The sequence below is a fragment of the Aulostomus chinensis genome, chromosome 7 (assembly GCF_037954235.1).
Source record: "Aulostomus chinensis isolate RoL2024-O1b breed Wild chromosome 7, RoL_Achi_v1.0, whole genome shotgun sequence".
Classification (NCBI taxonomy): domain Eukaryota; kingdom Metazoa; phylum Chordata; class Actinopteri; order Syngnathiformes; family Aulostomidae; genus Aulostomus; species Aulostomus chinensis.
Genome location: NC_141326.1, coordinates 20,024,037 through 20,049,882, shown reverse-complemented (window position 1 = coordinate 20,049,882; position 25,846 = coordinate 20,024,037). Strand labels below are relative to the sequence as shown.

General features: G+C 41.2%; 2 protein-coding genes and 1 long non-coding RNA gene across 5 annotated transcripts in view; 2 read left to right on the top strand and 1 right to left on the bottom strand.

Moving 5' to 3' along the window:
- LOC147258922 (ras-related protein Rab-8B) lies at nucleotides 1-4,682 on the top strand. 2 transcript variants are annotated; one of them, XM_086209039.1, is made up of 8 exons: nucleotides 23-1,080; nucleotides 1,580-1,640; nucleotides 1,733-1,793; nucleotides 1,889-1,966; nucleotides 2,961-3,050; nucleotides 3,157-3,222; nucleotides 3,299-3,349; nucleotides 3,451-4,676. In XM_086209039.1, exons 1-8 carry the CDS (start codon nucleotides 957-959, stop codon nucleotides 3,541-3,543), a joined length of 624 nt encoding a protein of 207 aa, XP_086065165.1. In that variant the 5' UTR covers nucleotides 23-956; the 3' UTR covers nucleotides 3,544-4,676. The 2 variants fall into 2 exon arrangements, with proteins under 2 accessions (XP_086065166.1, XP_086065165.1); XM_086209040.1 differs by lacking the exon at nucleotides 2,961-3,050 and having other exon boundaries at nucleotides 1-1,080; nucleotides 3,451-4,682.
- The window catches only part of LOC147258920 (uncharacterized), a 42,148-nt gene that overhangs the window by 548 nt on the left and 15,754 nt on the right, over nucleotides 1-25,846 (top strand). Inside the window, exon 2 of the long non-coding RNA XR_015117102.1 lies at nucleotides 8,614-8,729. This is a non-coding gene — a long non-coding RNA (uncharacterized LOC147258920). The remainder of the gene's footprint in view (nucleotides 1-8,613; nucleotides 8,730-25,846) is intronic.
- On the bottom strand, nucleotides 2,101-25,738 carry trpm1b (transient receptor potential cation channel, subfamily M, member 1b). Of its 2 annotated transcripts, none has more exons than XM_086209035.1 (27): nucleotides 23,033-25,738; nucleotides 16,066-16,142; nucleotides 15,287-15,482; nucleotides 14,965-15,178; nucleotides 14,554-14,678; nucleotides 14,304-14,475; nucleotides 13,786-13,960; nucleotides 13,585-13,708; nucleotides 11,980-12,052; nucleotides 11,781-11,881; nucleotides 10,264-10,440; nucleotides 10,039-10,173; nucleotides 9,897-9,947; nucleotides 9,672-9,812; nucleotides 9,541-9,570; nucleotides 9,138-9,430; nucleotides 8,820-9,048; nucleotides 8,561-8,692; nucleotides 8,347-8,475; nucleotides 8,123-8,251; nucleotides 7,780-8,031; nucleotides 7,499-7,691; nucleotides 6,909-6,929; nucleotides 6,679-6,823; nucleotides 6,368-6,573; nucleotides 6,080-6,212; nucleotides 2,101-5,991 (listed from the first exon to the last, which is right to left on the bottom strand). In XM_086209035.1, exons 1-27 carry the CDS (start codon nucleotides 23,102-23,104, stop codon nucleotides 4,662-4,664), a joined length of 5,055 nt encoding a protein of 1,684 aa, XP_086065161.1. In that variant the 5' UTR covers nucleotides 23,105-25,738; the 3' UTR covers nucleotides 2,101-4,661. The 2 variants fall into 2 exon arrangements, with proteins under 2 accessions (XP_086065161.1, XP_086065162.1); XM_086209036.1 differs by having other exon boundaries at nucleotides 7,517-7,691.

Genomic DNA, 25,846 nt, shown 5'->3' with positions numbered 1-25,846 from the left:
TTTTGCCCTGATGAGCGAAGAATAAAAGACGGTTGTTCTCCAGAGAGCTCGTGGGAGTTGTTGTCCGATCAACTTCTCTCTCAACTGCGCGCTTACGTTATCGCGCACCGCTCGCACATTCTCAGCGCACAAGAAAATCGATGCAGCGCATAGACACGGTGAGAGGCAGGTGTTCAGCTAATGATACGATACGGTTCACTTAGGCTACGCAGCCAGTCCAGGCATTGACAGTGCTTGCGGATGTGCCCTGCCCATACGCGCCGTGTCACCAAGTATCATCCAGCATCAGGCTCAATGTACCGAGATGTACCACCTTCAGAGTGTTATTCAGCTTCACCTGGTGAAATTGTTAGACCATTAACGACTCAAACAGTTGATATCATTGCCTTTTAACTTTTAAGATTTTTTTTTTCTCGAGTAAAACCATAAATTTGAAGATGCTATCACGGTGTTAGGATTTCTAGCTCGCTGCTGAGCAGGGCATCGAGGGGCCAACGTCTGGCGTCTGATGACAACTGATGAGTGTTCTCTAAATAATAATGACACTTTGAAAATAAAATGAGATAATCCCGTTGAGCCTTATTAGAAATTTTCACTTTTTGCATCAAGGATCTTTAGAGACCAACGGTTTTGTCTAAGTAATTGTCTATAAATATTACAATTCGGTTGGCTAGTGTCCACATAAGTGTTCTTTTAGTTAGTCAGCTCATATTTTTCATTTAAATATCTGTATAAAACGGGAAAGATAAGAGGACCAAGCCAAGACTTAAATAACTACGTGGACCGTATATAACTACATGGACCACAATGCAACACAGACGATGACGTCACTCACCTCAGCACCGGTCTGCTGCTGCCAGTCTGCCACAGACAGACAGCTGAGGATTTCAAGACGAGAGATTCCGGCTCACCACGGCCTTTTATTGTCGAAACGTTGAAGTGTATACATTATTTAAATGGCGAAAACATACGATTATCTCTTCAAATTGTTGCTCATCGGTGACAGCGGAGTCGGCAAGACATGTCTGCTATTTAGATTTAGCGAGGACTCCTTCAATACCACCTTCATATCCACCATAGGTGAGTACTGCAGCCGCCCCTCAAGGCAAATCTGTCCATTACTTGCCCACATTAACACGAGCTTTACTGTTTTATTGCCATGATGGTCACTTGTCACTCGGGTAGTAACGGGCTCGTTTACCTTTTTTTACTGATAGGGAATGTTTCCTGAGATCAAGACAATGGAACAGAGATGAATAATAACGATCCTCTGTCCTTCATGCTACACAGGCCTAATTAAAAATGGAAATAAAGGACATATAAGTGATTATTCTTTTCACTATTGTTATGCAGTGTGGCATCTAGAAAGATCTACAGTATCGCACATAATGTTCATGAAGCGCCTGGTTATGCTATTCCCTCTTCCTTTATGTAGTATGTTAATGTTTTCCTTTACAAAGGACGGACATTGATTACAGAAGTGGTTTTCTGCTTGTCTTGTGAAAAATGTTCGATGACATTGTGTAACTAATAAGTGCAGGAAGGGTTTACTTCCCCATGTGTGTTTATTCCAATGCAGGAATAGACTTCAAAATCAGAACAATAGAGCTTGACGGGAAGAGAGTCAAACTTCAAATTTGGTGAGCCCATTTGGATTTTTATGGGTTTTTTTTAAGTCTTCGAGTAATATTGAGATGTTTATTTACTATTAATAATGATTTGTTGATCTCAGGGACACCGCAGGGCAGGAGAGGTTTCGCACCATCACTACAGCCTACTACAGAGGAGCGATGGTAATGCCTCCCTTCACCTGACTCTTCTTCTCTTCGGGTTTTGTCCTGTACATCATTGGAACAGAGTTTCTAAAAGTGTCTGTTATTCTACTCAGGGAATTATGCTCGTTTATGACATCTGCAATGAGAAGTCATTTGAAAACATCAAAAACTGGATTAGAAACATTGAAGAGGTAAGCTTTAATGAAAACTTGAGACAAATGGGAGTTTTAATGTGATGGAAATTGCCGTTGTATATTGCCGGCATTAGTGCTGGATGGTATTAAAATTTCACAAACTCAAAACAATTTCATAACAAAAAAAACTTGAACCGAATAGTGCCACAGAGATGATGTATTTATGGAGGCCACTCTGGAAGTTAGTGTCACAATGGCCGAAGTTCATGGGATTTTTGCTCTGGATTTTGGATCTTTGCTGAAAATAAGCTCTGAGGCAAACTAACATTTTATGAGACTTGCACATTTTGTTTCACAAGATCATCTTCACAACTGAGCACCACTCTTTATTAGTTTTGATGTGTAAATGCAATTGTTAGAAGTACAGAGGTAACACGCTGTGAAAGAACTTCACCACGGATGCATGACTTTCATGACATCAAAGCTTTGGGCTTGTTCCGTGTTCAGCCTGATGGATTTTAATGTCGACAGCAACCTCTGTGGTCACATTTTGCCACTTTTTAGAAACCACATAAAACTTACTAATTCATGAATGTGGTATTTACTGAGTGACGTAGAACAAAATGCTAAAATATCTCAAGCTTGTGACAGACCTTATTTCAGACATTTACTTGAATAATCAATTCAAAACTCCCATTGACTTTGAGACGAGGGAACAGTAGGCTCAACATTGCCAGCCTATTTCCTGGTTTTAGCACTGATTCCTGGACTAAGTTATCGAACAAAATGTATTTTTAACTTAATTTGTCAGCTAGACCACTTGTTTGTACATGTCACTCCATACAATATAACATTTTACGACATAAATTAAAGCACAAACCATCGGTAAAGTTTGCAATTGAATGACAAGTAGTCTGTCAGTATTCATTAGTATTGACGCAAGTCAGTCAGTGCCATGGAAGCATCAAAGATCAATAACCAGGCCTTGTTAGAATACTCTTACAATGTGTCCTTAGCAAGACGGTGTACGAGTGTCTTTTAACCTTTTCAGCATGCATCATCTGATGTTGAGAAGATGATCCTGGGTAACAAGTGTGACATGACTGACAGGAGGCAGGTGTCCAAAGACAGAGGTGAAAAAGTGAGTCCTTGTACTGATATCAAGTCATATCATGGCTTTCTTGAAGAAACTGCTGTGAATATCTCTCGTATGTGATTAATAACTGATTGTATTTTGATTCCCTCAGCTTGCTATAGATTATGGCGTGAAGTTCTTGGAAACCAGTGCAAAATCCAGTTTAAATGTAGAAGAGGTGAGTAAAAGTTTTGAATCCAGAAATCTCCATGCAACACTGTTGATACATTTTTAACATTTTGTTTTTTAATTAGGCATTTTATACTATGGGAAGAGACATATTACACAATTTGAGCTCAAAGACAGTAAGTGGATATGATGTTCTAAAATCAGATGGTCCATTTTTAATGTTACAACCAGTACAGTATTTCAGACATTTATTCCATATCATATCTTTCCTCGCTAGACGGACAACAATGCTGGAGGATCAGGCAAACCCATCCAGCTCACAGAGAAGAAGTCAAAGAGAATAAAATTCTTCAAGTGCTCTCTCCTCTAGATGCCTCATTTCAAGCGTTCACTAGTGTGACTTTGCTCTTGTTGAGGGTTCCTGCTTCCCTGGTGTCCTCGCAGCAGCGGCAGAATTCAGAGAGCCTTACTGCCAGCTGGAGCTCACAGGTTCATGAATGGTTGGGATACCGTCCTGATCTGCTGACTAGAGGAGCATCAACGAGGAATGATAGTGTATATTCGCTCAGTCAAAAGATGTGTGTGAGTATCAGCAACGGTTTGTAGCTGAGAAGAGGAAGCAAGTCTGTTTTGAAGTTGGATCTTAATCTAATATCTCCATAGTCTTCTTATTAACAGCAACACTGAAATTTCTTCATATTGTAGCATTATTTTATACAGACTATCTTACTATAAGGATGCTGTCAGGTATACATATCAAGTCTTAGTATTGATTGTATTTGTGTAAATTCATATATCTTAATAGATCATATCATGTCCTTTTTATGTGTGCCAAGAAGGAGTTTTGAAACAAAAGACAAAAAAAAAGTATAAATCCAACCTACTGTATTTTTTTTAATGAAACTTTTATTTATACAATTGTGTCTTAATTAAATTGAAACAGTTTTTTTTTTTTTGTCCTCTTGGGAGATGTAATTAAAAGTATTGTGAAGCAGTTGTCAGTATTTGCATGAATACTGTAGGAACCCCCTAGGAGTGGGTTATTCTGAAATACACTCTGAACAGAACACGTTAACAGACAGTATTTGAAAGTATTGGGAAGTTAATGTCAGATATGTTAACAACTAACCGCAGTGTTTGTAATTTATTTGCACATCCAACAGGTTCCCTTTTCTTTCATTAAAACATGGTGAAGTGGGGAAGCTGTAATGTGAATGATTGTCTTTGTAAGCTACTGTATATTACTGTATACCACTGAAAAGTAAAAGAAAGTGAATCTTACAGAGAGAGTTGTTATTTTTTCTACTTTACTCTAAGAATAACTGCATTATTTAAAAATGTTCGATGATATTTCGGTGAGCAGCCAGTTGAAGCTGGTAGTCCACCTAAATCTTGACAGTTTGCTGCTTTCCTGATGGATTTGGTCCTTCCTCCTTTAATGTTTTTCTTCCTCAACAGACCACATCTACCTGTTTGAGACCTTCATTTCTATTCTTTTTCATCATCCTCCCTCTTCCCTCCTTCCACCTTCATTCCCACATTTTCCCGTCCATCAGCTGCCACCCGACAGGCATCCACCAGGTCTCTCTCACTGCTAGAGGCTCTAGGCTCCTTGCTAACCATCAAGCCCTTTCCTTTCCTTGCGCTAGCATTCCAGCTCTGTGACCTGTGAGACGGATGGTACTTTGCATCAGCTACTGTAAGATAGTCGGCAGTGTCAGATAGGTTTCTCTTCACCTTTGTTTTTGTCTGGTCCTCCATGAGTTCTGTCACTAGAGGAATTGCCTGATCAAGCAGATGCTCCTCTGTTTTAAGCTCTGCTTGCAAAGGACTACTTTGAAACTGCTGGGCAATAGTTCTGACCATTGACACTTTAGGCATGTGACCAGCGGCGCTAGGGTGCACCTTGTATTCCATGTTTGCTGGCCATTGATTAATAGTGTGCTGTGCGTCATCCCCTGCCTCAGCTGTATTGTAGATGATGCTGCTCATGGCCCTCTTTTTTGTTATGGGGGATGTTTGGCTTTCAGAAGGGATGTATCTCAAGGACTTAGTCCTCTTTGGAGAAGAGGAGGTTGCTGGTGGCAGTTGAGTATTTTTTATGGGTTGATCAGCTTCCTCTGGTTCATCAGGAGGGCTGACAATGAGGGTGCTCATGGCCCTCCTCTTGGTGAGGTGCGGAGAGGTGGGCTGGTCTTCAGCTGAATAGCATCGCAGCGATTTAGTCCTTTTTGGGGAAGAGGAGGGTCTTAGTCTATCCTTGTCTGTTGGTCTAGCCAGTAGTGTTGTGCTGCCTTGCATCCCCTTGTTGGATATTGTGTCTTGACTTGATGCTGCAGAAAGAGACTTAGGCTCACATGGAGATATGAGAATATCCACACAAGAACCAGGCCTTGCTCTGTTGAGATCTCCAACATCTAAGGTCTGACCAGCCTCCTTGGTGTTGAGGGCACAAGTGCTGGAAGCTTGCCGCAGACTCCTTGGTGTTTCTAGTCCAGTTTTAGCTGTCTCCTCTGTGTCCTTCTGCTTCCCTGCAAACTCCTCCATGTCCATGTGGAAGCGGTAAAGGCTATAACCATCAGCGCTGTTAATGCTGCCTTGGCGAAGTAGAGAGGAAGGATCGCAGACAGAGGAGTTTCGCGAGTAGGTTCTGGTCAGCTCTAGTCTGTCCACCCCTGCAAGCTTCTCTAAGGCAACCGCCATTCGACCGTGGATCTCCTCCAGTTGGGCCAGGCGCAAATCCACTGTCTGCAGGGAGGCCTTCATAGTGTTCTCCCTCTCATTTACCTCCTCCAGACGCATGGACATATTCTCAACTCTGCCAGGGCAACACAGAAATGTAAAGATTTAAGTATTAACCAAAATAAATGTGCTTGGAAATCTGTACACTCAAATTGAGAACTCACCTTTCTGAGGTAACCTTGATGCGTTCATCACTTGATGACTGCTGCTCATCCTCCTTTTCTCTGAAATATTCCTCCACACATTGTTCTTCAAACTCATACAGACTTTTTAGCTCCTCTGGATTCAGTCTCAGCTCTTGAGGAACGAAACCATGACATTTTTCAGTAAAATTGTTGCATAAGACGTACATGTAAACAGGCTGTGACATTCATACATCGCACAGTAAGATTAAAGATGGTTGTTAACCCTCTTCAATATGGATTAATAGTGAGTTATTAGGGGTGACTAACTTAGGCCGCGATCCTTCTCGTCAAGCTCTCCCTCTTGCTTCTTCCTGGCACACCGGCGAAACAGCCTGCTGAAGAGGATGTAGAGGTGGCTGAATATGATGAGGGGTGGAGGCAAAATTGGGCGGTCATGGAAAGTCATGATCAGCTGGTAACGCTGGAACTTCCACACCTGATTGGAAATGGACTTGACCTCAAAGAAGGTGTTGCTGTGGGACAGGAAGCCAACACAAATAAACACTAAATCTAGATATTCCCTCTCAAGTAAAAGCCAGACTTTGGAGTGTCTATCAGACTTTGGAGTGTATATTTACTTGAAGACAGCAATCAGCAAGTTGACCAGAAGAATGTTGGCCACGAGAAGGTAGCAGGCCATGATAGCAGGAGTGAGCCAGGCACCAGGGATACATGGCGGTAATTTCTTCCCATCCTCATCATATAAGTGTTCGCCACATGGAGCTGTATGGGGAAAAGTGGATAGAGCTATAAAATATATTAGTTCTCAAGGGAATTGATTTGAATTGCATTCTTGTCTTAAACTCACGGTTGATTTCCATTGCATAGACTTTCAGGGAAAGCGCAGTCATGCAGGGATACAGAGAAAGCATTAAAATCATTTAACATTTTAGTTTTATATCCTACTTCTGTCAAGGTCAAGCTGTTGTCCATGTAAGCGGACTGGTGTCATCCGAATACTTGCCCAACTTTCCTTTTATTCAACAAGAGAATAAAAATTAAATGAAATAATCCCTGTTTTAATTCTTGCTTAGGCAGCACAGACGATTGTAAGATTAGCTTTGCTCAGCAAACAAGAATGGGCAGCATTTGTTTTGTCGCCGTATAATCAAAATAGCAGCACTTCATAACACTTCTAATTTTGCTCTTTTAACAACTGATTGCTTTCACCCTGACAGAAGAAACACTAACAAGAAGAAAACTTGAAGGCAGATGATCATGATTAAGGAGTTGACGGTGCCTTTTACATTTTTTCTCAATGCACATCATTTTCACCTGATTAAGAGACTATCATTAATTGGCCAGTAGAGGGAGACAGAACACAGGGTAAATGTCACGCAGTTTAAGACATTAAAATAACTTTGATCATCTGCCCAGAATCAGGAAACAGAATCTTACTATGAATTCTAGTCTTACGGTCTATCGAGTCCGCAAAAACCTCCCCATAGATCATCCAGTAGGGCATGTAGAAGATGTTTCTAGCCAGGCGCCATGTTGGCTCCTCATCAGGATGAAGGATAGCTTGTCGTGCCACCCCAAAGCTCATAAGCACCACCAGCATGATCACTACGAAGTACATCATGTCAATCATCTGAAAGAGATTAAAAAGTAATTGACCTTTTAATTGCATTTTGTTCCTTTCGACTTATAAATTATGGCCCAGAATCAAATGTCTATACCATCTTTCCTATCATCATCACATAGGGCCCCAGGTACTTGTTGACTCCAAAGATGTCCAGTACACGAATGTACCAGAAGATAATGTCTATGCAGTAGATGACTCTGCCGTAGCCCATGTAAGGTTCGTGCTGCAGTCGTAGCATGAGCCCAAGAAGGAAGGTGGAAATAGCCACCAGGTCCGTGATGTTCCAGTACTCCTCCAGCCACACACTGATCTTCTGTTTCAGCTTCCCTGGCTCTGACATGAGAATCTAAAGACCACGGTTCACAGGACAGTCACATATTGAAATATCACTGGCATTTAAGACTTCAAAGTGATTGTGTATTTTTTTTAGCCTTTACCTGTCTGACTTTTTCAGTGCCAAGTGTAAGGATATATGCAATGACAGTCCACTCTTGTATAGATGGCCATCGCTCCATTTTCACAAGGATTATGTAATTATACAGCATCAGATAGCCCAGATAGGAAATCTGGAATACCAGAGCAAAAAGTTACTATGCTGTAAGTTTAAAAGTCTCTATATTTGTTTGTGATCTGAAAAAAACAACCCCAAAAAACAACTTACTGTGTTGAACCAGAATTTTGTGAAGGGCGCGTCATAAAACTCAAAGAACCTTTTGGCAATTGGGATTTTGCGGACATTGGTGCTGCCTTCCTCTTCATCCCCCTTTCGAGAAGTGGCATCAGTTGGTTCCTTTATAGGATTACAGTAAACTCAGCATACTGATGATTGTTTCAGTCCTGGTAAACAAGGCGTAATAGCAGTATATCTGAAATACCTTGCTGGATTTTGTGTCATCATCCTTTTCTTTTCCCTCCTCTTTGCCTCCAGGTGCATGATAGGCCGCATCGTCTCCAAGACGGAAATCCAGCAGTAGAATCAGCGGAGGGAAGATGATACCAAAAATAACCTAAGTGAGGAAATCATCACAGATTATACAAGTTGCGGTGAGTTTTCTTTTTGTTTACTTTCATGTTGTGAAGCCAAAACTACAACAGCTATTGTATAAATATTACAAATGAAATACTTTGTCGTACCTTGAGGCCGGGGTTTTTGCCGATCCTTAAACGACCCATCCACATGTCTGTGAGCAACATCTGGCTGCAGGTGTGGGCAATGAAGTCACGTTGCTTAGCAGCCACAGCCAACTTAAGACAGGTGGAATTACTCCAGTTCACCAGCTCATATGTTAAGAGTTTCATGGCCACCTGTTCATCATGCTTGTATGACTGGTCCAACAGCTCGTAGGCCAGCTGACCAAAATCTCTATAAAAGTAAAAATGACACTCATTAAATATGATAGGGATGCTCAGTTATACAATTTCAAACAAACAAACAAACAACAAAGTACAAACTTGGAGTTGTTCTCCAGGTCTTGGGAGATGTCATCAACGAGTTCACTCTCGGAGCACTCATGGGCCATGGCCTTGAACAATTTACAGGCCACTAGAGCCTTTGCCATTGCCTCTTCACCACGTTGCCAGAGGAACAGCGACATCTTCTGGCGCTTCATCAGCACCGCCCAGAGCATGAGCTCATGGAAGGGAAACTTGAACCGACAGACCTCAGGGTCATCCACATCAATTTCTACTTCCTCCTCTTTTTTCTTTTTTGGCTTTTTCTTGCCTTTTGGTCTTGGTTCATCATCCTAGCAAAAAAGGAAAAAGATGATCATAAAATATTCCGCAGTGTTGGGTTCCTATTTGCACTAGTTCTATTAGATAATCAAAGTGTTCTGTTGCAGAAAGATCAGCTCACCTCCATTCCTAGAAGCTTTAGAGCTTTCGGCTAAAAATAAAGCACAAAACATGGTAATTAACACCAAATAAATACATTACTTTAAAAGATGGACAAGCCATTTTCATTCATTTTCTCCCACCCATGCTTACCCTTTTAAGTCCATACAAATTATTGTAGAGGTTGCGGAAGGCTTTCCTGGTGTAATTGCTCCTGTAAGCTCCACCCATGAGGTACTCCAGCACCAGACCAATATCAATCAACGTGATCTGATAATCTGGGGGAAGGTTTCCCTGCAGGCATAGAAAGTATGTTAGGATGGTATATGCAGTAATTTATTACATGGTGTGCAACAACATGCAAAATGTTAATTTTACCTTCTTGACATCTCTAACTACAGCATGCAAAGTATTGGCAGGGCCAAGTTTCTGAGGGGGAAAAAAAAGAACATGAGTCAGCAATCTTTTTCCAAATTTGTCAAATTTATATTTTGAAGTTGCTGTAGTGTGCCAGGCCCACCGTGTTGTATAGCTCCTCCAGTCTAGGAATTGTGAGAAAATGGTGAATGTTAACCCCATTCTCAAGCAACAGTTTGACAAAATCTACTCTGTCCAGCACCAGAGCGTCCATCATGGCCTGCTCCAGAGAGTTCACCTGACAGGGTGCAACATATGATTATTATTGTTTTACATTTTTCAATCTGAAAATACGCCCCCCCCCCCCCTTATCAATACCCAGTCTTACCCAGCGAATCAGTTCCAACTTCCTCGGATCTGTTTCCTCTGGAGGCTCAGGTTTGGCCTTTCCCTTCCCTTTCCCCTTCTTTGCTCTGTTTTTGTTGCGAGGTGCGCTGGCGGGGCTTTTCTGCTTTTCCTGTGTTGGGGCTACAGTGGTTGTGGTGTTCGCAATGGCACCGGCAGGCTGACCAAGCAGGAAGAACGCGGGTGGAAAGCTGTTACTTCAACATCAACATATCAGTCACATTTAATGCTGTCATCACTTGATTGTGATAAATACTGTAGGTCTGAAAAAAAAATCATTGTAACATATGAAGCTCTGGTGAAGACCAAAGGCTATCGTTTGTTTTTTGATTACCTGTGACAACAAATTATTATTTTATGTGTAAAAGATATCACCATGTGGAACCCAAGGGGTTCTGTACAAATCATCTGTCTGTGCCTCTGATGTAGACAGAACTATGGAAAAAGTAATGGCAGGAGTAAGAGTACAATAGTAGAGGATGCTTTTCTGAAGCTTTTATTTTACATGCTGAGAATAAAGTGGAAAATTTCAATAATATTGTCACAATCTTGAGAATAAAGATGACAATTCAAGATTAAACTCAATCCACTGTCTTTAGTGATTATGGCTGCATCTACAAATGCTGTGGAAGAATTGGTGCAATTTTGCTTCAGATTCAGGTTTTTATCAAGGACATTCTTTCTCCTCTCACATATTGTTAGATTGAGTAGTCGGCTATTATAGTTACACGCATCAGTTCAGTTTGGCCGGCTGGCAGAGGACAGGGCTTATCAATTAACACATTTACCCAGGTGTAATGATGAAACTTGAACAAAACTACTTATACCTCCAAGTTTTTTTTTTTTCTCTTGCTTTCAAACCAACCACCAAACTACAAAACCTTGACAAAAAGTTGTCCGTGGATGTCTTTGCTGGCCACTTTGGTGGAGCTCGTACTTTAAATTTTAGCACTACCTGCTAGCGCTGATCTGAGGTAAAACCCCACACAACCTTCAGCCAGCCAGTCACGATATTTACCTTGTTGTCACAGACAAATATTATTTTAGAGGATGAAATTACCCAAGGCATGATATGCAAAGCTACCACTCATTCCTGTAACAGCATAAACGTAGTGTGAACATAAGTATTATGGCTTTGAAGTGACTGCACCAAAAGTTGTATCTGTTCTGATGGAGAAACCACACAAACCTGGAGGAGGTGGCCACAGTCAGTCATTCTAATGGACCAGAAGTATGGACTTTATTCCTGTTATTTCCACTTTATTTTCAACATACAAAATAAATATCTTGCTCCTCTTATTTTTTTTTTAATCCCTGGCCTTAATTTTCTTCTGCACAGGCTCCATAGCGTTCCAGCTTTTAAGGATAAGATGAAAGATTTATCGTTTAAAATGTAACTCCCCAAATTTTTCCTCACCACATAACTTGGCAACTTCGAAACTGTAGTATACTTCTAATGGAGCTAGTAAAATACACTATTCAGTGATGAGCAGCACTCACTGGTAAATTGTGTCCGTAAACAAAGATGTGATTGCGAGCAATGTCCACTCTGTTCCAGGCCAGTGCTAAACTCAGCTGGTCAGCTGCTGAAGCATTTGTGCCTGATGTAAAAAAATCAAGAGGAATGGGTAAGAGTGAAAAGTATGAGAGAAAATAAGTCGATGCATACACACATTCCCATGTAAAGCTAATATATTACCTTTTAACAAGGCTGTAAGAATAGCCATTTCAATATCTTGCTGTCCCTCAGAACCCATTCGAAAAACTGTGATCTGTGTGTGAGGAAATAAAACAGCTAAGAGACAGCAGTTGTTGAGGTTGGCAGGTAATAACTGTTGAGACAGTGGGTGAAACGAGTCACACAAGGAATGTGGTGAAAAATGATGGGAGATGGCTTTAGTGGGACCTCTCACCACAGTAGTCAGTGGTTGACCCTCGGAGCACAAGCTGCTAATTTAAGAGTCAAGCGCACTGACAGTACTTGCCTTGTTATTGACTTGACTATATCAAATGAAATCATGCTACCGGGTCTGTCACATGGTGCGCCATGGTAAATGGGATTAGGTTGGTATGAATGTGTGGCATGATGCCGGAGATTATAGAACTGGTCTCGAGATGTGCTGATAATAGGAAGCCCGAAAACTCTTGTTGCTAGGCTGCACTGTGTTCACAAGCTGGGGAGGTTTTTAGGTAAACTCATAATTTGGTTAAAATTGTTTCCTAGTGTTACGTCACTGCACATTTTAGGCCTCCAAAAGAGTTTTTTATTTGCTTAACCCAGCTGTTCTCATGAGATGCATTTAGGATGAAGGGATTATGTGGGAGCCAGACAGCAACACTGGTTCACCTGTAGGTTGTGGCACTTTAGATTAAGAGCGGGCAATAGTTTGGTCTCTTTAATTGCGTATAAATAACTTGGCAGTTCTTTCACATTGTCTGGGTCAAGTATCAGCGAAAACTAAAGAGGAAAAAGCCCACGGTCATTGAAAAAGCCGTTTAAGTTGCTTATCTTTGGAGCATTAGGCAGTCTGACACATGGCAGAGGATGCAGAGTTTCTGGTGATATGATAGCACTCTGGGGAGTGGAGAGAGAGGAACCTGGCTGAGGATTAGGGAGATGGATTCCTCTTCTCCATCTGTGTACTGCACGCTTACTGTGAATGGATGAAGTAAGAGCCACCGCTAAGCAGGTGGTAGTGTGCTCTGATCTTTCCCACCCAAATGTATGTATGGAGTCTGGAGATTATATGCTCTGGGTATTACAAACTACTAATCACATCACTTACTCTGACAGAAAAGGGCTGGAAATGCACAAATGCGACCGCTGTTTATTTATCAAGGCCTCTGGCATATATACTTTGGAGGAACACTCTCAGATCTGGGATTAGTCTGCTATTCGAGACTCTTAGCCGAGTGTGTACATCTTCGTAGGGCGGCGAACTGTATTGTTTACATGAAAGTAAACCGTTTAACACTGCAGACTTTACAGCTGATACATGAGGGTTGATGATGGTCCACAGTAAAGCTGTGAATGACCCCGATTACATGACATACCACACATATACACAACAAGGAGGAGAAATGACAAGCAGGTTGTGGGGATTATGTTTATTCAATATGTTAATGGACAAACAGATGAGTGGATGAATGAGGATGGAGACCAAATGCTTCACAACTCAGAAATATTTATTGATGGAAACATCATTAACAAATACAAGAATTTTGTCGAAAAACAGTACAATTAGACATATGAACGTCTTTTTTTCTCCTTTATGAGGATGCATTTGTTTGTTTCTCTACTCACCAGTTCTCTTTTCTTCATGCATTCCATAACCATGAGCAGGATCTGCTGCGACTGACTTTTGCTATAATTGAATGTCTTCTGAATAGTCACCAAGAGTTGGTCCCTCACGTCATCGTTAACCAGGCTGGAGGAGGAGATTTATAAATGAGCCTCATACGGAAGGAATAATAACAGCACAAGAGGAATGGTCTAACATCTTACCCTCCATCCTCTGAGAACTTGTGTGCGAAGGAAATGATGTCAGAAGCACGACCGCTGCCATCGCACACCACTACAGGAACAGGAGGCTCATCTCTTAGACTCTCCAGAGCAATGGAGATAACGTTAGGACCTCCTTCCACTATCAGACACACCAGCGGGACCCCCTGGCCCAGACCTGAACACAAAGCAGCATTAGTCAGTCTTTATGTTCATCCATTTTGTTTCTTTATGGCTAAATAATGCAACAGAGCTTGGAGTGAATAGTTGAAATAGAACATGGTGATGTGATGTGTTAACACACAAACCCAGAGGAGGGAGAGAGTGAAGTCAGTGGTGACAGCTGGGCATCCCTTTGCTGTCCCTGCCTTATCGGAGCTCCAGGCATAGGATGACAAAGGGAAGCCCACAGGTCACAGAGGAGTTCTCCATCCACATATCCAACAAGACTCGGGCTCACACTCACACACGATGGAAGATGAGGCATGCTTTCTGGTACGCGTGGAGCATCTCAGACTCACGAGTATTGATCTTCTGCAGGGAAATATGCTTCTCGAGCAACCGGCGAAGTTTGACTTCCGAGCCGTACTTCCCACAGGTGCCGTTGTCCGTCAGGATGAAGTGGGAGTGGCTGTTGTTGAGCACAGCTAGCTTGCTCAGTGGGTTGGCCATCGTCTGATAGGGTCTGGTTACCTGAAAAGAGGAAACAGATTGAGCTTCAGACTAAACATTAGGAAAAGGGACTCGACTGTCGGCTGCAAATGCTCTCACATCTTTGCCGATGAGGTCCTCTTTGTTTTCCAGGATTCCCCATGGCGCAATTCCTATTGCACACACTTTCCCTCGTGACTTTGAGGAATGGTCCTTCAAGGCATCTCCAACATGACGGATCACCCCTATGTTGTTAAGAGAAAAATGCTGCGATATGAATAGGCTTTTTTAATGGAGCGGCATCATGAGACACTATTCCTTGCATGCAAACTCCAAACAGATTTTCATTTATGATGAATTTTCTCTCCAGCGCTCTAATTATAATGCATAAAGCTGTGACAATGGGATGCTTGAATCTGCCCCAGGACATTGCAGAATAGGTGTTATGTAATGACAGTTGAGAGCAAAGGTAATCTGCTAATGTCACAAACCGTTATTTGTTAAGTGAACATTAAAAGCATTATCCTGTACCAGTGTTGACTCCGCCTGTGAAGATCCAAGCTCCAGTGGTAACGGCAGCTTTAATCAGGCCTTTCCCAAAAACCTGCTTGAGTTTGGGCTGGAGGTCAAAGTTCTGGAGACCGCCATGGACAGAGATGAGCAGAGTGGGCAGCTCCAATTGCCAGTCCTTCACCATCAGATGCAACAGGTTGTCAGGCTTTGTGTCATAGGAAACCCGAATATACTAGGATAGAGGACGAGAAGAAAACTTAATTGTTATCAGAATCACAACCTGGTTAATCACATCATGCTTTTGTAACCTGTGTCAAGACTAGACTATATTGAGACTCACCATGGCCTTGTTGATGAATCCTCCACCCTGGAATTCAATCACACCGAAGGCATCTGTTGGGTAGGTCCTGGTGTGCTTGATCACACTCCATTTGTCCTTCGGGGTATCAATATGCACCAGCTGGTGTGCTTCCTCCACTGAGTTGGCACCAGGAGGGATGGCCACGTGTTGCGTGGTCAGCTGACCACAGGCACATCTAGACAGACCACAGAACAAGAGTCACTCAGTGTCACTCCCAGGGCCTGCATGTCTTCACACTAACCTTCAGGCTTTTTGACTATTTGAAGAAATGCCCAAGTAGGTCGATGCTAAATGATACCAAGCTATTACAGTGCGTCCTGAATACTCTTCTTTTGTCTGCTAATGAGAGCTGGGTCTTTTCCTAAAAACCCACAAAGCACAGTAGCGTACGCAAAACATGGGCTTGAAAAATCACTTCCAATTCATTTAAAACCTCACTCCAGGGTGCAGAATATCACCCTGAAATGATATTCTGCTGTTGGAAGTCCTTTCACCTTCTATCCGCTGTGACCCAATAATTTCATATAGAAGGAATGAGCGTTCACGTCATCAGTGAAAGGGTCTTCGTCACATTCTCATTTTCAATTCATCCGCGTAAAATGGAAGGTGTCAGGAAACCTTATTGAAATCTGTTTTCACGGGTTTCAGAGTCTTAATAAATTCATTCCATGTCATCAGCAATGACAGTATCGCTGAGCATGTCTTCACATGAGCATTACATAACCTTTAAAAAAAAAAAAAATTTAGAGAGCGATTACCTGGTTGCGTCCTTGCTGGGAAAGATGTGAATACATTCTCGTTTAACAAAGGTCCTCTCAATCCAAACTCTCTGGGCCTTTTAAAGAGAAAACAGGACATAGAAGAAAAGTGTTAAAGTAGTTTCATACCATCGCGAGAGGGGGGATCATCCTCGCCGATATCAGAGGGTAATGTTCGAATATTGACTAAGTTTATCCTCTCAGTAGCGGAAAGATGGGATTTATCATGCATTATTGAAGACAGATGATAGAGAGGAGCGTCTTTTAAATCTGTGCAGTTTAATCCTACATGTTTTCTGGTATGAATTATAAATTGACCCAAGGAACCGCTGGTTTTATCTGGGACATGTTGATGTTGTGAACTTAGACACCTTTCATCTTGAGTTTGAGAAGCAGCCAGAGAGAAGCATCACACAAAAGTACTCTGCCCACACACTGTCAAATCTTGTTCTGAATGCTGTCTGATCGTTTTTCATTACTGCGCAAAAATAACCTGAGTTCAAAGCGACGTTTCTCTGAAGGCCTTTGTTGACAGTGAAAGCCCAATTAAAACTGAAGCGATGGAGGCAAATCTTTCCAGGAAAAGCTGGCATGTGACAGGGGGGAAAAAGGAGTCATATTATTTTTAACAGCTTTATAGCATTTTGTACAAAACTGGTGTTTTAACTGAAGCCTGGAGTTATACAAGTTCTATTTGTAGTGAAGCCTCGTGACCAGAAATCACAAGTGCCCGTAACACAGTGAAGTCAGTGTCTCTGTCCCTCTACTGAACAAATGGCCTCAGCCGGAACCAATCTGCAGCACAATTGATGAGACTAATACTTTTAATTATTAACTTTACAGCCTTTTACACAGCATGAATATGCATTGAAGACCAATTCGTTTATACCTTTTACGAGAATGTGGACAATCCTGCTGATGCTATTATATTATGTGCATGTAATCAGTTTCTTTTTTTTTCATTGCACGTACTTACCTTGTTATCAGACCTTTATTAGTCATTTGGATTAATTAATCGAGCTGCAGCAGTGCGTCCCTATAAGCTTCATTCGGCCTCTTCATCCTTCCGTACTCACATCATGTACAAAACTGTTTAAATTCCTGTGCCCTTTTACCACTGCAGTGACCTAATTTTCCCACCACAATCATTAAGGCTTTAACATTTTTTTTTCTCAGCGTCCAAACACTTGCGTAAGTCCACAAAAGTAGATGCAAAGGAACAAGGGAATAGTTTTTCCTATTCGGTAATTTGATTGCAATTGTATTTATAAGCAATATGCCACTGGAGCCATTTTTAAAAAAATATTTCCCTAATTATCAAATATTTATTTTTCCAGAAATTCCGAGGCACAGTACGGTTTGCTGCTGTCTCTTTTTTCGTCCGTCTCATTTCAGCAGTTTTCCATCCCGGGGTGATCATGGATCACGGAGCAACTTGACAGCGTCGCTCGCTCACATTTTCCACACCTAAATTCACTTCTTAAGATCTATAATTGTACCACATCTCTTGCCACTCGGTCACAGCTACGAATTTTATCGTAAAACAAAACCAATAATAAAATGAGGTTTCAGCAGTGTTAGAATATTGATACACTTACACATAATCCCTCAGTCCGAGATGTGGTGTCCTTTCTAGTGGTGCTGCTCCTCTACCAGAGCTCCCTCCTGTTGCTGCACTCCCAGTCAACTGGTCTCATTGAATCCCACGGGACATGACACTTCTTCACTTTATGAGGGCCGGTTAATATGATGAGCATGTGAGCAGGGTCTTTGTTCGCCCAAGTCTCATGACTCCAGTTCAAGGTAATCCTTTTGGGAGTCCCATGACCCCTTCTCCATGCCCACAGGGTATTTTCACCCTTCGCTTGAACAAGGCACAATAAATCTACTTTGATAACTGGCCCCTAATCTCCCAATTTGTTGAAACTCTTTTCTTTGTGTTCACCTCCCAGTGTGGAAGATCTTAGCTTGTGTGCAAAGACAGAGAAGAGTGGTCAACCTGAGAGCGCTGCCGTGTTGGTCATGGGCTCCCCAATTTTTCATTTGAAAATTTCCTCCCCCTCCAACTACTTTGATTTTAAACCCATTTGCATAATTGAGAGAATTGGATGCAGGCATTCTTTTGGAAGGCGCCTTGTTAAGACATGACTGGTCTCCAGTTGGGGGCAAGGTCAGTCAATGCTAATTGCAGTTAATCTCTGTTTCCACCATGTTTTTGTGGAGGAAGAAGATGACTCAGGAGCTATTCAGTGTTTTCTACATCTTGATTTACAATTGACAAAAACAGATGGTTAGGTTATCAATAGGGTAGCGGAAAGTTAAATCAATAGCCCGAAAAAAATGATATGAATCATGATTATCACACGTGAGGTTGAGACAATAGAGTAATGAAGACTTTTTTAACATTATTAACGGCTTATGGGTACATGCTGAAATAACTGGAGGAAGGCTTTAGTTGAGCTGGAAGCTGAGATGGAGTTAACAAGCACAATGTTGGAGATATTTAAAACCTTGCTCATGTGAAATGGTTTACTAATCGCTCCTTTTATGGTTGAAATGAGCAGCAACTGACAGTGGAGACATGAGATTTGATGGCTGATGGCTGAAAAAGACAGAGGGACACCTAATATCCCCCTAACTTCCTACTTTTGCTCTAGTAAAATGCACGTGGGTCGCTGTTAATTATAATTGAAGAAAACAAAGCTCATTTCCAGAGGGATTTGGCTAGAATGACGCAGTTATTTCAGCTTACTTAAACTCATTAACCACAGCAATTAAAACTGAAATCCAGTCAGCGACCAGCTGCCTCGTTAGAGCTGCCTTTGAGCGCTTAACAAAAACCTTGAAGAATTAGATGCTGCAGGATCAGGTTGTGACACACCGAGCAAATTAACAAGACTTAAGACAAACCTCCGCACAATAAACAACATTCATTGCAACATGCAGAATTTTCAGGGAAAAATCAAAACAAAGGAGGATTGTACCAACTGGAAATTACAGTCGCTGAAAACACAGGAAAAAGTATTAAGGGTATTATTGACCTGTGTTTTTATTAGCTATCTTGAAACAATGCATTTCCGCTCATCTGTCACCATTTAATGACTCTACCACACCTTGCTCTCCTTATATATAATCACCTAAAATGTATGTGTACGCTACCAGTTTCCCAACATCATTAGCGTTGGTCAGGATACACACAGTTCACACATGCCATGCGTGCTTTTTTGTATTGGAATCACATGGGCCGAGTCTCCTGACCTGCAGCTTAGTGAGCAAGTAGATCTCAGTAGATTTGGTCCACCGCAGCTACAATTACATGCACTAATCATATGGAAAAGGTATGATGAGGGCTGTTTATTTCCACACTGACCTCCGACCTTTTGAAACTAATTATTGTTGGACGGATAAATAAAGTGAGGTAAAAAACAAACCAACATATCAGTCATTCTGAATATTGTGGAATTCACACGGCGAAAGTGTCATCAGCACAAATGAAATTGATCAGAGGGGATTTAGGGGTCTTATGTGGAATGTGATGTCACCAAGCTTGAAGATAAAAGCAACTAATTGCTTGGCTTTGGTATTGAATAGCGATGTGGTCTGAGTTTAATGTAATGTGACAGGAAGGAAACCCAAGTGGAATCCTTTACTGTTTAAGAAATATCTCAAACTCATGGTCGAGCCCACGTGGACTGAATGAAAAGCCGCCTTTTACTTATTTTCACTCGAGGGTAAAGATATTTGGACAAAGCATCACACTCAAGCTCTTGCTAGACAAATTTGCATGAACTGTGAAGCTAGCTGTTTTCAGTCTGCCCTGTTTGTAAATGCACTCATTGTTGTCCAGGGTTTGAAAATCCATTTAGCCATCACGAGTCCAACATGTCACTGATTATCCCCGAGAGTCGGGGGAGTCATAAGACATGTTTTAAAGCTGCTGTTTCTCTGTTTTCGCCAAAGGAAAGTCTCGCAGAACCAGAGACCAAGTGAAACAGAGTGGGACATTCCAAAAATCAGATATAAGTATTAAATGTATTGTAAAAGAAGCTTTTCACAACACTGAGAAAGGTTTAAATGAAACTGACACTGACCTCATGGTTCAGAATGATCCTGGATAATTAGTGAAGTACGTTAGTTTTAAGAGTGTTGACACCGCTATAAATAAAGGTTTGCCGTGAACGCAGCGTTGTATTTGCAATCAAATGATTCCTTTTTTATCATTTTACAAAAAACAAACAAACAGAGTCTTCTCATTGCCCATCAGTAGCTAATAGATCTTTTGCGGCCTGAAGCATCATTTGTTTAATCGTCTATGTGGTAATAGATTTATGGTTGGACCCGGAGAGCAGAGCCTTGAAGCTTTAAGGAGTCTTGACTCTCACCTGACTTGAGCCTGACACAGTCATATGATCTTTGTGAAAACTGTGGAACATCTAAACTAGCATGTTTTTAAGTGTTGACCCAGAAGTTTTTATTGCTATATTTTCAGGCCATTTCTTTCATAACAACTGAACCTTAAGCTCATATTTCTCAGTACTGAGGAAGCAGCTTATTTGCTCCTTAGTAGTGTTATTTGTCAATGCAGTATAATGCTAAAATAATTCATGGCAACAAGGAAACATCATGTGATCCAGCTAAAACTGCATGGGATCCTAACGATGTCATTACATTATTTATCTATTTACGTTGCTATTTTTACTTCAGAAAATAAGAATCATAAGATACCGTTTTTGTTCGAAAATCAAAACAGAGATGCTTTCGTGCTTCATTTGAATGCAAGTTTCACTCGTGCTCATGTTCAAAGAGTCGTTGCCTGTTGCCTTTAGTCTTTTTCCGGTGAAAAATAAATCCTCCACTCCATGATCGACTGTACATGAACTGTAAGTCATTGGAATAAAGCAGATAATGCCCTGATTAAAGGCTGTTACAACATCATACATACATATACAGTATATCTATATATCTGTATGCATCTATATTTACAGATGCACATATACAGATATAGATAGATATAGATATGTACGATCAAAAACTGGCATCTCTAAGCTACAGGATGTGTGAAGCCAATGAGTTTGTATTTAGCAACGTACCCGATCCCATTAAAAGTGCCATCGTGCCACACACTTCTGAGAGCCTCAACATTTGTGATTGCTCTACAGAGTAAAACCTCTGATCAAAAGGCTCTGGATTATGGAAGGAATATTAATCTCACCAAACAATGCTGGTTTTAACGTATAGAAATCCATCACACTAAACGTGTCGGATAATGTCAGTGTCACATGATTTGAAATCTACATCAGCCACACAATAAACAGTTTCCCAGAACCAATAAAACACATTTATAATGTAGAGTCTTTTTCATATTAGTATGGACTGTACATTTTGTAATTTTATTAAGACGTTGAGACACAATATCATAAATGTAGCAGTTTAATGTTTAATGTATGTTCCCATAGTTAAAATACAACTGTAAATCTCCAAAGGATGAAGAGAAATACTGGTTGATAATACTGTGAAATAAAATTCTTGATTTACATCTGAGATTACACAGTTTAGTGGAAACCTTCAAGTCCCACGATGACAAATTTTTGAAAACATATCTGTTTTGTTCTCAGAAAGGTTTATATATTCAAAAAATTAAAGCAGTTTACAAATCAAACTATTAATAGGAACACTGACCCGCGGCTTTATTTCAAGATGATTTGAACAATCTGATGTAGATTTTACAGAAGTTTAATCTCAGTTAAATGTATTTACCAGAGCTAAGAAGTCTTCTAACATTAAGAATATACTTTATTTGATCCTTTTTGCACTCTGCTGCTTTCTTATGCACTGCTGCACTCCTCTTAAAATTTTGTATTCTTTGTATTATTATTATTATTATTGTTATTATTAGGGCAGCACGGTGGTGCAGTGGTTAGCACTGTCACCTCACAGCAAGAAGGTTCTGGGTTCAAGTCCCGGCTCCAGCACAGGATCTTTCTGTGTTGAGTCTCCATGTTCTCCCTGTTCCTGTGTGGGTTCTCTCTGGTACTCCGGCTTCTTCCTACCATCCAAAGACATGCAATTGGGGACGAGGCTGATTGATACTCTAAATTGACTGTAGGTGTGACTGTGAGTGTGAATGGTTGTCTGTCTCTATGTGTTGGTCCTGTGATGGACTGGTGACCTGTCCAGGGTGAACCCTGCCTCTTGCCCGAAGGCTGCTGGGATAGGCTCCAGCCCCCCGCGACCCTTAACAGGATAAGCGGTAGAAAATGTATGTATGTATTATTATTATTATTATTATTATTATTATTATTATTATTATGCCTAGCATTTCCCCTCTTGTCTGTACTTGCATGCCGTCACTGGTGTGTGTGCTATAATCCCGAATATGCAGCTGGGTGAATTGGGAGTAGAAGCATGCATCTATGTACAAATTACAGCTCTTGCTTTCAAGGACATGTTAACAGGAGTGTTAATCACATGAAAGCAGACTTTAGAAATATATAAAAGTACTTAATCTGTCATGGCTGTCCATGCTGGGCCATTACGAAGGATTAAAGTGCCGTTGTGAAGCGAGCCTGCTACATCACTTAACAGTACGTTAGCAGGGCTGGGAGTGCCGACCATGTGCAAACCAGTATACCATCGGCAGTCCTGAACAGAGAATGTCATGATGCAGAGGCACAAAATGATTGGTTAGGACCTAATGTGGACTTTAACCAGCTCAAAGTAATGTTCCAAGTGACGTACTGAACCATTCTGGATACACAGGGTTGACAAAATAGCAAGAAAGTGTGGTTGCCATTGTAGACTTCAGAACAACACCAATAGATGAATACCGCTAAAGATGTCATGCAATGGCGAAGTGATAATATGTAATAGTCAACAAATACCCAAACTAACATTATGCTGAAAACTCAGCAACACACTGTATCACCTGTTGAATGTGACAGTTGCTGCTGAGCAGACTGGATCTTACCTTCTGCGAGCCAGATGTGGAGCGTTTGAGCGAGGACCGTTTAAAGTTGCCACTGGGGCCCTTGTTGTCCATGTTGAAGACTCAGACAGAAGAAAGTCAGACTGACTCAGCGAGGGATCCTTAGAGAGCAGCGACACGTCTGGGTTCGTCAATACCAAAACCACGCCGAGAACCACTACAGAACCAAGGCATGACCACGAATACAACAACTTCTAAAGCAATACTTTGAAAAAGTAGCCACCATCATTTCAGCCCTTCTCTCTTCTGGCTCAGCTTCCTGCTGACTGACAAGACAGAGATCCCAACCAGGGATATAAATCACTCGATGACATACTTGACACATAGACCCTTTTCCTCTGCTGGGCATCCTATAATCAGGCTTAATGCAGCCAGCTCTTATGAAGCCTCAGACTCTAATGGATAGAGATTTAATAAATGGTTATTGAAGGTAAATCTACTTTGGCACACCACAACCCCAAAAAAGGCTTAACGAGACCGTGCAAGCTGCGAGGCTAAAGTTAGCCAGCGGAAAGCCAAAGGTTGTCCCACCAGATGAGGCTCAGTGTGTCTGAAAGGGGAGACAGGAGGTTCCCATCAGGGTGCTAACAGAAACCAGAGATGTTGACTGTGATTCAGAGGCAAAACCAGGATTAATTTTCACTAATTTTGACATTTGAGAGTTCAGCTGTCTGGGAAAAATGCACCAGGAACCAACAATTTTGAGCTGCGCTCTTTGTGCTCAGTCTTTCTGGAAGAGCTGTTATCTTTTTTTTCTGTCTAACATTAGCATATAGCAGAGTAACATGCAGAGTGCACTTCAAGCTGTTTAATTTAAGCATTGTTAAGAGTTTGACCTGTTACATAATGCATGCAAAATTAATGGAAAGTGAAACTATTAAGTCTTAATAGCGACTCCGTTTGGCTTTTGCCCTGACAAACATTTTGCCATCCATTAACAGGAACATTAGTAATAATGAATTGTGTCACATTCATGTTGAACTTTTCATTTCAAGACTAACTGAAACCTATTATGCAATGACATTATGATTTATAATTTCTGCTCATCCTTTAGTGGAGCAAAAATTGTAACTTTCAATTCTTAAACTTGAATTTACCGATCAAATAGAGTTTGGTGCCGCATACCAGAGCTGCAGGTATGTCAATACAGTTTAAAGGAACATGTAAACTTTTTTGAAATACACTCATTTCCCATCATTTTTAGCGCCAGACAGGTGGATGGATACCCCTTGCTCCTCACTGCATGCATTACTGAGCTCCAGACCCCTCCCAGTGAGTTCGGTTAGCTTAGCAGCAGTCAACGCCAGCTGAGGAGCATTGGAGCAAACCACCTCAAAGTCATCAAATACACCTCAAGTCATAACAGTCTTTATCTGCATTATAAGATTAGGGCTGTGCTTCACATGCTCTGAGAAAATCAAAAGATGTTATAATTTTACAGTCTGATACAAACCCGGGGCTACTTTTGACGCTGCACTTGGAAAAGTTTGTGCTTATTTGGTCAACAAAACAAAATATTTGGAGGATCATTATTTCTGGACAAACCGAGACCGTGAACCTGATGCATTTGCACCGAGAGCTCATGTGCACGGCCACTAGCGTTCATTCCAGATAAGCTAACTAGACGCGCTAAACATGATGGACAACAAGCGCATTTCCCAAAAGCTGGTGCGTTCCTTGAATGTAGAGACATTTCTATTATTCCAAATCAAAACAAAAACAACACTCTGAGCTGAGGATGAAAAAAGGGTTTCAATTTTTAGTCCAAATGTTGAGGCAATATTATTCCCCCAGTGAACTCATATTTCATTTGAAGAATATCAGCATCAGTCCCACCATGAAGGAAAAAGACGTGTTTTGCTCCCCAGGCTGTCAGAATGCTAAATGAGAGTTCAGGTTTAAAGTAGGCCGTAGTGCACCTGAGTAGTTGTAGACAACATTGATGCAATGCAGCTGCTTACTCTTAATGTTCACTCTGGTATTTGTTTGTAGTATTTGTCTTGTCTGAGATAATTGTTGTGTTTTGCTGCTGAAACAGTGTTGGCCTGGAGTGCAAGTGACGTTCAGAGAGATGTGCAGGTAATGAAGATGAATCAAATTATCCTGCCGCTCCCTCTACAGGACACTAGTGGGTATTGCTCCTAATATTGTTGCCAGGCTGACCTTGTGATTATTTGGGCAATTCCACTATCTTTTTCCTAAGTCCATCAAGCAACTGGATAACTAAGAATATAGCAGGAAGTATTATGTCATCCCACTGGACACATATTTGCTTTAAGGTGATATAAGCTAATCAAACAAACTCTCCAAACATTGAGTTCTTTTAACTTATTGATTCCGTGCTACCAAAATGTAGGAAAAGTCACTCTGTGTTCTAGCTTTTTGACATGATACATTATATCAGTCCCCAGGAGGGGTCTTTGAATTTATATGTTTAAAACAAAGCTAGAGAGAAAAAAATATAATTTCTCAAGACCTCAGTCAGGCATGTGGCATGTTTAGACGTATCTGTAATCTTAAGGATTTTAATGTGTTTAAGCAAGAATTGGCCGAAAATTTGACTTGGGATGATCCATCCCAGTGCAGAGGTAATTAATGAATCTAGATCAAATTCTCACAGAAACACACGGCAAAAATACACAACATAAACACCTACAGTAGGTTCAGTAGCTGTTAGCCACCTTAGCATCAGCATAACGTTACCTGCTGTGAAACGCTGGAAGATTTCCCTCGGTCTTCATCTCAAACGTGACCAATAGCAATCTTGAAAGCACAACAACCGATGCACGGATCTAT